This window comes from Anabrus simplex, chromosome 10 (genome assembly GCF_040414725.1).
Source record: "Anabrus simplex isolate iqAnaSimp1 chromosome 10, ASM4041472v1, whole genome shotgun sequence".
Lineage (NCBI taxonomy): Eukaryota > Metazoa > Arthropoda > Insecta > Orthoptera > Tettigoniidae > Anabrus > Anabrus simplex.
The window spans coordinates 50,775,653-50,788,812 of NC_090274.1; the positions used below are offsets into that span (position 1 = coordinate 50,775,653).

The following is a 13,160-nucleotide window of genomic DNA, read 5'->3' on the forward strand; positions in this document are numbered from 1 at the left end:
GTAACTTAGAAGTTCATCAAAGAAGGATATTGGCTCAAAAAGTAGTTTAAAAACTTGCCATCATCCATTCTCAAGTTTCATCAAACTGTGTGGCAAATGCTCCCACAGAACTTCTCTGTCCTATCACTGGGTGCACCCACATTCTCCGACTTGGTTTCCTATTTTCATAAGCATAGAAGGTAGAGTAAACAAAGATAATGATGGTCCATACTTTTTACTTACTACACTGAAAAGTGTGTTGAAAAGGATCTACCAAAAAGCACAGGGAGTTTTTTACAGCTCTAATTTATCCACTGTGTGTGAAACAGTTGGCAGAAGCAGGTGCACCTGCACATACATGCAGGCATGATTTATTCCCACACCGTCTGAAAGAAACTGAAGGTATTTGTATATTGTGGGATCTGATGAGGCAGATTTATAGAAAGGAGAATGTACCCAGATAATGGAAGGACAGAGTAATGCTGGCTCCCTTCAAAGGAAAAGAATGCAACCACAAATGGAGTTACTACAATATTATAAAATTAAGGTCACATTCAATAAAATTATGGTCACATTCAATAAAGTTATAGGAGAGAATTATTGACAAAAGGCTCAGAGACAAAACAACAATAGGGGACGAACAGTTTTAATTCATGTCTATTAAGGAAACTGTAGGTGCAGTCTTTGTACTTTGATGTGATTTGGAATAGCGTCAAGAGAAATAACTGCACTTAGCATTTATCGATCTGGAGAAGGCATATGACAGGGTACCTCAACAGGATGTTTAGTAGAGCATGAAGGAAAAATGTGCCCCAGAGAAGTATATGTGCTTGGTGCAGGACACGTATGAAGGAATGAAAGAATGGATGTCTGTATGAGCGGGATTGCACCATCGATCTTTATTAATTTCATACACTCTCCCAATTTAAGCGGGTGACTCCCGATTTGTCATAGTTTTTCCCGATCTCCAGATCGCCGGGACCGATCCCCCGATTTTCCGAGCAGTTTTGGTAATTTTCGTATTATTTTAAACTATAATCATTATCAAATATCAAAGCCATCTTTTTAATAGTGCTGATAGTAGTAGTTATTATTCTAAATGATCATATACAGTCATATCAGAACACTAAATTTTATTTCAAAACCGTTTTCTGACTCTAAGGTCTATCATCAGTGTTGAAGTTATTTTAAAACATTAGTATGTTGTCACAATGAGTTAAAATAAGATTTTAAACAGTTAAAATGGAGCCCTGTTATGATCAAGATAGGAAGGGCTAGTTTATTCTAGTGCTTAGGCTGTTGATCTAGCATTAGACAAACTTTCAGCTTTAAGTATGGAGCATGCTGAAAGCTTATGATAATACACCACCTGAAGGTTGTAAACAGTATGGTGCTTGTGACTCTTTCATTTAAAATTGTAAATATTTTAAAAAATTATTTTTAATAGTTTTATGTTGAAGGATGAGAAGTTGCATGTTCCTGAAGTTCAGGTATTCACATATAAATAATGAAATATATATATATACTGTATGTAGGCCAAATAGAACTGTTAATATATTTAATTACAATGAATTAGTGTGTGTTCTGCCATCAGTGTTGTGTCATAGTACGTCGCGATTCGCTGCCAAATTTCTCCTGATTTTTTACTTTTGAAAGTTGGCATATCTGCATACATCTTCGACTTGTAATTGATCTGTTTGGTGAAAGGATCAGGGTTCAAGCACTACGGTGTATGCTATTTACTGATGATGTAATATGCAGTAGAAAAAGGGACGGGTTACTGCAAATGTTGGAATCATGATATTGGAGGGGAGAGTACTGAAGAGAAACAGAAAGAAAACAGTGTTCTTCAACTTTGGAGGATAGGGAGAGGCATGAAACAAAATTGTGGATGAAGTATTGCACAGAGTGTAGAAAAGTACTTTGATTTTAAAGTGGATAAGATGGGGAATTTGGATATGGAGGTTATGCATATGATGAACACTGGCTGATTAAACTGGAGAAAGTTGTTGGGCATACTTTGTGACAGATGGAATATAAACTTGAAGGGGAAGCGCTTATAAATCTGTGATGTGACTGATGTTGTATGGAGTGAAGACATGGCAGATGAGAAAATAGAAGAGAATGGATGTGGCAGAGATGAGAATGTCATGGTGGATAAGGAATCTAGAGGAGGGCATATGACAAGGTGCCTGTTTGAGATGGAATAAATTTCTGAGAAAGTTCAAGATAGAAGGCTGCAGTGGTGTGGGAATATTATGAGAAGAGAGAAGATTACAATAATAAATGAATTGAAGTGATAAGTATGGAAGGGAGCACAGGAGTAGCTCAACCAAAATGAAGATGGGAGCACTGCATGTGAAGGGAGTTGACAGAGAAGGGACTGACAGGAGATGATATGTGGAATTGAAAATGTCAATCTTGCCCAGGTGGCATACAACAGAGAAGTAGAAGAAGAGGAAGAAGAAGATTCTTTGCTTGTGGAACAAGTTTCATTAAATTCTCTGGATGGCCACTTTCATGGCTGCTGGTGCCTTCTTATACATTGTGAACTTATTACAGCTGCAGTGCCACATTAAAAATAAAGTCCAGTTTCTTGTTTAAAAGTTTTGTAAAAAAAAAATTGTTACTTATTTATGAAAGTTGTAACAAGTCAGTCATCTTCACTTCAGTCCTGCTACATTTGTATCATGTGATCGCAGTGATACACTTCTCTATACTCCCCATTATGTTTTCACAGTACGGCAAATGATCTTTATCTCGTCCTTTGCTTGGAGAATGGGATATAACGTGTATTTTGTTACAAATACCTCTGCATGGATGCCAGTCTAACATATAGTTACCTCTGAAGGGTAAAGGTAGAACTTATAATATGACTGGGTACATTCATCTTCATGTTAACAGAAAATGCAAATTTTTCTTTTGGTATTTGTTTCTCATTTCCTTGGTCCTAACCATCTACAAATTATTTTAGTGTTCTGAATACTTGTATTCATCCATATTTTCATGCACATTAAAAAAATAATGTGAAATGAAGCTAAGAAGTAAAGAGTTTGTCAATATATTCTCTGATAATTTATTAAATGATAGTTGTCTATAACATATTTAGAGTATAAAAGCTGGCTGATGTGAGACAGAAAGACTTAGCTTAGGTGTGCATTTGTTTACCTGTCACCATTAATCTCTCATATTTAGAATTTGGTGAGTGAGATGTTGTAGAATAAGTATGGTAGCTGGTTAGCAACAGAGGGATGCTGTGATTATAATCCTCCAGTTAAAACACTCACACTCCCATATTGCCTTGTTACCTGCTCAGTTCTTCTGCTTGGTGTATCCTCTAGGATATTTTCCTTGCTTTTGTACATTGTCTGAAAATATTTGCTGTGATGAATAATTTTGCTTTTTGATATTTTCCTTGCTTTTGTACATTGTCTGAAAATATTTGCTGTGATGAATATTTTTGCTTTTTGATGTAAATAATGTGACAGATTATTTTTAACTACATATTTTTACCCTCGAACCAGTAGTTGAAATAGCTCTAACCGCTGGGTGTTCACCACACATTTGCAGTACCTGATGTATGTCACTCTGACAGATGTATTATTCAGAGAGTATGCACATATAATACACCATAACATTCATCATGAACTGGACTATTCAAAAAGTGCTTTTCATTTACCCTCAGTATAATATTTTTTAAATTTTCTGCCCCTTTAATTGCCCCCTTAAAAATCAAATATATTTTTTACTTACACACTAAATATAAATGACTAATAACTTTTTCTGAAACTTTTTAAAATATTACATTTTGTAGATAAATTAATTCTGATGTTAGACATGCAAATTTTAAGTGAATAGTGTTAATACTTTACTAATTATTCAATAAAAGGTAAGGTAGTTGATAGAGCTCTAACCGCTGGGTGTTGTTAACCTACCTCAGGTAGCACAACGATAATTTATTCTGCTGCAGTAGGCCTTGAATTTACAGGTTGCATTTAATTCAATTACAATATCTTCATCATTTAAATCTGAAAATATAGCCATCGTGTGTGCATAACACACAGTAAACAATGAAAGCAAGTCACAAAAAATCAACACTTGTTTCATACCTGCACAAATTGTGACCTTCATTTGTTGCAAACATATCACACATAAATGGATGTATTTAACACTGAAACATTCCACATTCCAAGGAGAAAACATACCAGATGAATGTTGCCATCTAATGGAAATATTCACAAATTCTTCTAGCTGTATTTACTGGTAAAGTAGACCTGACGATCTATCGTCAGCAGCGATTGAGATAGGCGCATACCTGCTGATCTATCATCACCTACTGGTTCTAGGGTTAAATGTTGAACTTATCCATTTTCTAAGTTGTTATGGAGCTAATGTTGTTTTTCTTTAATTGTCTTTTATGTCATCCAACGTTTTCAGGTACCAAGTCTGCTGCATCCAGCAGATGATGATAAGTTAGCTGAGATAAAGGTTGAACCACTTAATGCTTTTCCCTGTGAATATTTAGAAGCAGCCAGTGGAAGCATTGTCAAGGAGGAATATGAAATCAAGGTGAATGTTTTTTTATAATGATAACAAATGTAAAATATATTTTACCTATTGTATGCTGGCATTTTGGTATGGTACTTATTAGATTGCCAACGTGATGCATCCAGCTTGAGTTTCTATTTTAGTCTGCCAGATTGCAGGGGAATTAAAAATATTTATTGTGCTCTACAATTCAGTTTCTGTAAGTTGTGCCACACAAACACCAGATCCGGGAATGCCAGAGTGTTCAATTTTTTATTTTTAAATTTTATTTAATATTTCCAGCATTCACACATTACAGAACTTTTAAAAGTCATTTTTCTAAAAATTAGATGGTTGGTTTCCAAATGAGGGCCTGGTACCATACGGTACCACACAAGGCTTGATATAGTTTTTGGGAGAAACACAAAAATTGTTAACTCATTAGAACACCATGAAATTTAAAGCTTAATGTTGTAAAAGAATATCACTTACAAATTACTTAGCAATAAACAAATTTATAAACAGTGTTTTTAGGTTCATTTGTGACATCCCTTTGGGAATTCCAGAAAATAACATTAGCTCAGAAATGACATATCTTTATGAAATAGGAATAATACTACTATAGACTTCAGTTCTTTTTATTTAGTCACATATTTCCACTTTTCACTAGTTTGGACTGGCAAAATGTAGTTTATACACACACTCACACTACACTTGACGCATTCTGTGCGGCAGCAAGATTCACATCTGGCATCCGCATCCACATCAGATAATACATTAGATGCTGGTGGTTCAATATACATGGCTTCAGCATCAGTATCGTCTTTTTCAATAACATGTAGAAACTCCTCAACCATCAAGTTGCTCAAATGAAATTCACACATTATTAGGCACGATACATCGTGATATCCGTGTGTGTTATTACTTGGATCTTTTAAAGTAAAATCTACAATTATACAATTGAATGATACATATCAATAATTATTTGTGACTACAGTATGAATTGTTTATTTAGAATGACCCTTAGAAGTAAGGGGGAGAAAGAAACAAAGAGGTATGGTAAGCACCTTGCAGTACCATAGTTTACCAATGGAATAATTAGCGTCATAACAGCGAAGAGAGAAATGCTGATCAATTGCTTGTTTTTTTTTTCAAGTCATGGACTGTTATGTCAACATAATAAACCATGCGATATAAAATGGTATTGTCAAAATCTATAAACAAAATGAAGCAAATTTCCTTAGACAAGCAGTCCTTTTCTCTTCCCCCTGATACAATTTCGAATTCCAAGCAGTTGTCGTGGCAAACAAATACTCAAATAAAACCCTCTGTTCATTTCAGGCATTGTAAGGAGTATCTCCTTGACAATGTAAAGCAGAGTTGCCAGATTTATGGCATGAGTAACAATCGGTAGGAACAAATGTGGCGTGAGGCGCACTGGTACTATGCTGTACTGTATTGTGTTGAGAGGTTAAAATCATATCACATGGAGTACCAAAGAAACTTTTCTTTCATCCTTCCAAAATCCAATGGCTAGCCCTGGTTGGTGTAAGGGAAGCATGCCTGCCTCCTACACAAAGATTCTTGGCAATTGAGGAGATTTTATTTCTTGATTGAGGGCTGAAACAGGGTTGCATAGCCTCATGTTATTGACTGATGAGTTGTCTGTTAAAGGAGGCATGAAGTGGCCATGGAAATTGTTGGGGTGAACATGTGACATTCCAGTAGCTACAAGTCATCTGGTTGAGCAGCAGTCTTCTTGGCTGGCTAACAGTCCTAATGGACCATATGCACTATGAATTGGTATTTTATTTGTTTGAAAGTCCAATTATTATGGCCTTATTTGAATCCACAGTCTTGTAGTGCAATGGCTGCTGTATCACTGATCTACCTCGGATTTAGATAGTTGCCCCTTTACCAGTATTACAATGTAATGATCTCTGTTCTGAATTTTATTAACCTTACTTTAAACCCAATAAGTTGGTGATTGTTGTTTCAAACTCATGTTCGTGAGAGGTGATGTTAAATTATACGAAAACCTTTGAAAATTTTAATATACTGTATTTGCTCACATGCAACTCACATTTTTTGACAACAAATAAGTGTGAACATTTTAGGTGTGTGGTATATGCTGAGATTTGTATGTAAAAGATTGTATTCCGAAAGAAACGTAAAATTTGCATTAGGCTGTTGAAACAAACCAACTTGCATACTTACCCTGTTCATTGTCCCTGCTCTCAATCTCCAAGCTATTCTCGTGTGCATCATTCTGGTCACCTACCCATACTGCATAATCCTGACTTTCGTCCAACGCATTTGCAATGCCCATCTTCAAGAAACTCTTCACAATAACGTCTGTCGACACCATGACACATGTCCGCATAACACAATCACACAGGTGTTCAAATGACGGCCTCTTTATTTTGCCTGCTGGCGTCAGCTCATGCTCCTGTCCTGCCATCCATTTGGCGTACAATTTACGTATGCTGTACTGGAAGGGCTTGTTGATGGAAATATCTAAGGTCTGTAGACACTGTGTGAGTCTACCAGGAATTACAACGAGATCAGTTTTCATTTCCTGAAAATGTTTCTTCGTGTCTTCCACTAAGTGTCTGCGGAAACTTTCCCACACTAGCATTGCTGGGCATCGAAGCAGTGGCCCTGGCTCTGCTCCCCACACTGTATGGACCCAGTCCTGGACAAGAGCAATATCTATCCATCCTTTCTCTTGAACCCGTACATGAATGCCTCTGGGAAACTTCACTTTAAGCACTGTTTTTCGTTTGAAAATAACCTACGGTTGCAATATTTTTCTGCCTGTGGTTATTGCTACCGTGACAGTGCAGTAGTGTTTTTCACACCCTGTTGTACATACAAGGATGCTAGATTCTCCCTTCTTGTTGATGGTGGTGTTGCATGACATGTCGAAGTTTAGTGGATTTGATTTGTATTGCCAATTTGCGATAAGAGGTAATTTTTTTTTTCTGTATTGCTATCTCATGGCAATGAAAATCTATGAATTTTTTTGCTGAAATCGCTTGGCATTCTCTGGCAGAGAGACGTTCACCTTCAAAGACACAATCCCTTTCATGTCATGAATCTTCTGATCCAACCCCGGCTCACATTCGGATACGATCAGCTGATTCTTCCTTTAAACACTAGTTTGCGCGCTTTGAAATGTAGCATCTCATGCGAGATACTAAAGCCATCATTTTGCAACTCTCTAATGTAATGAAGCAACTCGTCTTCCAGCTCAGAAAACTTACCAGTTTTTAGCCCTCTGAATACCTTACATGTTCGGATGGTGGTTTCTAGCACAGCTTTCTGTTCACACCAGTAGCGAAAATTTAACTTAGTCACACTGAATTCTCGACCGGCAGCTCTGTTACTATATTCTTCAGCATATTTTATGACTTTAAATTTAAACCCAGCCGTATAACTCCTACACTTCTATGTAACTAAGTAAACTTAACTGAGAAATAACAATGAAACATGAAGACAGAATACTGGTTCTTGTCAACAATACAACAGATAGGCGAAACCTAATACTGTGATCACTTGACTACCTGGACAATCGCAATTCACACAATCAGCTCTGCCGGACAGGTAGTAATAAGCATATTCACAAAGATGGAAGAGTGAGAGGGATGGCTGTGTGTGACTGAGTGGCTAGGAAGGCAGCCTTGGGGCGGGGGTTTGTGAGTTACGTATTTTTGCTACAACAGCTATCCTCAACCGTTCTGCAGGTAGAAAGAAATACAGCTTCTTCTTATACTATCATGTACAAAGTACCGTAACTGCAATTGGTACAGTCCCGGTATTTAATGTAGGCATGTCCATGGAATACCCAAACTTTATTTCATGTATGTACCATATGTCTTTATGATAATGTCAGAAATGTATGCAAGTTATGTGCGGGGACTTTTTCCTGCAATTTCAAATGTTAACTCTTTTGCTGCGGAAGTTGACATTTGTCAACTTACTTCTCTATAGCATTCGCTGCGGTAATAGACTCTTGTCGACTTGATACTTTTATTTATGTGGATCAGTTCAAATGGAGCATTCATCTTGACAGTGGTTAGAGTGTCTTGCCAATATTGTCTGGTGTTCTGTAAGGGCTATCACACTTTAAGTTAAATTTTTAGGCATAATTTGTGATGGTATGTGTTGCTCCTATCAGCACATGACAGCAACACCTCAGGCAACCTTAATACTTTTCCTCCTGATTAGGATCAATTCCCATCCTCTGCTGGATTATGTCACTGGGTATGTGGTGAAGTAAAGATACTACACATGAGCAGCATATCAGGTGTATCTCCATGGTGTATGGAGGTTCCTCAGTTGGGCAGCTCTCAGTCACAGACCATAGCAGACAGACAATAGCACAGAATGCATTCCCTCTGGGATGAACTTTGTCATGCAGAAATCCTGTGAATCCATTCACTCATTCTAGTACACAATTTCTGATCAATTCCACCACTGTTCTGCAGATGGGATCCTGGAAGTAGCTTGTTTTTACTAAATCTTGATCTCATTGGAGTAGATTCACAAGTAAAGCACCCATGTGTTAAGTCAGTAGTACTACATCCACAGTGTGTGAAGTACGTTCGTTTATCCACCTGGTTGACCAGGATGAATCCTTCCTCTATCATCATATCTAACAGTTCATTTGTTCTGTGATTTGTAACATATAATCTGCAGTTTAGATCTTCAGCTATAATAATGTTTCGTCCTGGTGTCGCCTGTCTTAAGGCAATCATAATGGTTGTTGTTATGTCTTCTATTGGCGTTATTGGTTCAAGGTATATGGGTATTATAGAATGGTTCTCGAAATTTATCACAAGTGTGTCTTGATCCTAATGTGTGCTTAGCACTTTTCCCATTTTCGGTTTGAAGAAGCAGGAGATTCCTTCTTTTGGCCGTCCTCATGGTCCTTGCGTCGCTGGTATATGTTGTGAGTAGAATCCGTTTATTTCCCAGGCTTTAGTTGCTAGAGTTTCAGTGAAGACTAATATGTCTTGTGTGTGCAAAAGATCATTGTTAGATAGTGCTAGAGTGCTTTTCAGTCCTTCCACATTCCATTGAAGCAGATTGAGCTGCGTACGATGACTCCCTCTGGGCACACTTCTGCTATGTTGACTTTTGGTAAGTCTTGCAAAGGGATCACCACTTTAAAGGCTTTAAGTGTGCCTTTAGTTTGGAGTTCATCACATTCTAATTTGTTGGCTACATGTAAGTTGGAGATGTGCTTTTCAGCTGCTTCTTCGGTCGTATTTTGGTGCAATTTCCCTATATGTAACCGAGCTCTACGATCTGTGGCTTGCAGTTTATCTGTTTGGGATTTATCATTCCCATATTCGGACTTTCTTGTGCCCACGATTGTTGTGGTCACCATTCTCTTACTGTTATCCAAGAGTTTCGACATGGAGGATTTGGCAGTGATATTTGACCATAGGTCTTTGTTATTCCTTGGATCTTCTTGGGGTATAGGTTCCAAAACAGTTTGTTGCTCTGACATAGATTTTGGCTTAGTTATATTTATAATTTATTCTTTGATCATATGTCTTATATTATTTGAGAGACTTTCCATAATAGTTTATAACTTCTGTGTTAAATCATCAGCCAACAACACAAATTGCACAACATATCAAATGATCCATAAACAATGTACATATGCTGTAGAAATATTGTGGTTTGATGCTATAAAGTTAAAAGTTGAAGATAAAATAGTCACAATGGTGATAAAAGTTTTAAATTATGCATAAATTTCATTAAAATTAGGCACTTAGCTGCCGTTGAAGGATGATTCAAGTTGATTAATGTAGATGCTGAAGATTCTCCAAACTTGCGTATCTTTCGTTACAGAATGCTGATAGCTATAAGTCATTATATGGTAGCAGTGGCGTTTAGAAAATAATTTATGCGCATGCAGTGAGTAATGTAGAAACATGGCACATTGATGCTGCTCAAAGAGCTTCTAGTTTAATGTCCTTAAAAAAATGAAGGTGAAAGTTGCGCTTGAAAGTCAAATTATTTCTATGAAGTAGATGGAGAAGATTCACAGTTCAATGTAGAAGCAATTGAAGTGATATATAATAATAATAATAATAATAATAATAATAATAATAATAATAATAATAATACTCAAATTGTTACAAGGGCTGTTGAAACAGGAGCCTGATCAAATAGCAAAAACGAAATAAAAAATAATAAAAATATAATATGTGACTCACCTTATGCTGCGGTGTTTTGGACGTATTGCATAAATGATATGAAGGGAAGCATGAATGAACCTTTGCAAGAAATTTGTATTGGAGATGTGGAACTGTTAAACTAAAACTTTCAATTTTACTTGTAATGACAGTTTAATATGGACCAATCAATATGAAGTTTATATCTATTAATGAAATGTCTTCATAGAGTAGTAAGATTAGCATGGACTGGTGGTAAGGTACCTTCAGATTGGTCAAAAGCAGTAATTGCACCTGTCTATAAGCAAGGGAACAGGAAAGATTGCAAAAACTATCGAGGTATCTCATTGAATGGTATACCAGGCAAAGTATTCATTGGCATCTTGGAAACAAGGGTGCCATCAGTGATTGAGAAGGAAGTTGGATGAAAACCAGTGTGGTTTCAGACCTCAAAGGGGCTGTCAGGACCAGATTTTCGGTATGCGCCAGGTGATTGAAAAATGCTACGAGAGGAATAGACAGTTGTGTTTATCTAGAGGAACCATACGACAGGGTACTGAGGGAAAAGATGTTCACCATACTGGGGTACTATGGGATTAAAGGCAGATTATTAAAATCAATCAAAGGCATTTATGTTGACAATTGGCCTGCAGTGAGAATTGATGCTAGGAGGAATTCTTGGTTCAGGGTACTTACAGGGGTTAGATAAGGCTCTAATCTTGTATATTTGTTGTTCGTAGTTTGAATGGATCATCTGCTGAAAAGGTATAAAGTATCAGGGAGGGATTCAGTTAGGTGGAAATGTATGTAAGCAGTCTGGCCCATGCTGGCGACTTGGTCTTAAAGGCAGACTGTGCCGAAAGCCTGCAGTCTAATATCTTGAAACTTGAAAATTGGTGCAATAAGTATGGTATGAAAATGAGCCTTTCAAAGACTAAATTGATGTCAGTAGGTAAGAAAATTAACAGAATTGAATGTCAGATTAGTGATACAAAACTGGAACAGGTGGATAATTTCAAGCAATTAGAATTTATGTTCTCCCAGGTTGGTAATGGTTTAAGTGATATTGAATCAAGGTGCAGAAAAGCTAATGCAGTGAGCTCATAGTTGCGGTCACTAGTATTCTGTAAGAAGGAAGTCAACTCCTGGACGAAACTATCTCTACATTGGTCTGTTTTCAGACCAAATTTGCTGTTTAGGAGCAAAAGCTGGGTGGTCTCGGGATATCTTATTCATAAGTTAGAAGTTGCAGACTTGAAAGTAGTGAGAATGATTGCTGGTACAAACATCTGGGAACAATGGCAGGAGGGTACTTGGAATGCAGAGATGAAGGCTAAGCTAGGAATGAAGTCAGTGAACTGTACGCATAAACCAGCTTCAGTGGTGGGGTCATGTGAGGTGAATGGAGGAGGATAAGTTACATAGGAGAATAATGGACTCTGTTAAGGAGAGTAAGTGAATTAGACGGAGGCCAATAGGACAATGGTTAGACTCAGTTTCTAACAATTTAAAGATAAGAGGTATAGAACAAAATGAGGCCACAGCACTAGTTGCAAATAGAGGATTGTGGCACGTTTAGTAAATTCACAGAGGCTTCTGGAATGAACACTGAAAAGGCAGTCTTTAATGATGTGTGTGTGTGTGTGTGTGTGTGTGTGTGTGTGTGTGTGTGTGTGTGTGTGTGTGTGTGTGTGTGTGTGTGTGTCACTGAAGATAGAATTAGATGTCTGCCACACAAAATATAACACTCAAATCAAGTTATGAGCAGATCATAAAGTAACTCAGACAGATATCACAATACTGAGAAGTCGGATCAATGCACATACTAATCAAGAAAATAACAACTACAATTATGTCAAGAAATAAGATAATACAAAGTGATCCGACATAATGCAGATCAGAAACGATGAGACCATAATCAGACGCAATAATATTGGCAGCAAAAGCAATTTTGGCTTCACCATTGGCTTAAATTCCTGAACATTAACACCACTGAATATTATTGAACATATTTCAGATCTTTACTATTGTAATAAAATTATCTACTACTATTTTAAATTTAATAAATTGATTAAAATTTCACAAGATGCAAGCAAATAGCTCAATTAGGAAAAATAATAATTTAAATTACTTTATGAATGGTATTAGTGGGAGGGATGGATTTACGAAGCTACACATTTTAATACTGGATACACAGCTTAGTTCTTGAGTATAATTTTCCACACAAAGCAGATTATCGGTGATAGGACATTTTTCTTTCCAAGATAGGTACTTACTTTAATGAACTGATGAAGTTAGAAATTTTTAAGCACGTGGTACCGGAAGAAGCAAACAGGGTTTAAATGTTAACTATTTTTCAATTTTCCAGTGTATATTAGAATTCAACTCCTATGTAGTATATTTCCACATGAAAATTATATTGGATCATGATCACATCAAATCCTTTGAAGAATCAAAGATTAG

At 36.8% G+C, this 13,160-nt stretch overlaps 1 protein-coding gene across 1 annotated transcript in view; it reads left to right on the forward strand.

The window, feature by feature from the left end:
- LOC136882049 (zinc finger protein 665-like) overlaps nucleotides 1-13,160 on the forward strand; it is a 93,718-nt gene that overhangs the window by 72,721 nt on the left and 7,837 nt on the right. Inside the window, exon 7 of the mRNA XM_068229329.1 lies at nucleotides 4,417-4,548. Within this exon, the coding sequence (XP_068085430.1) occupies nucleotides 4,417-4,548 (132 nt within the window). The remainder of the gene's footprint in view (nucleotides 1-4,416; nucleotides 4,549-13,160) is intronic.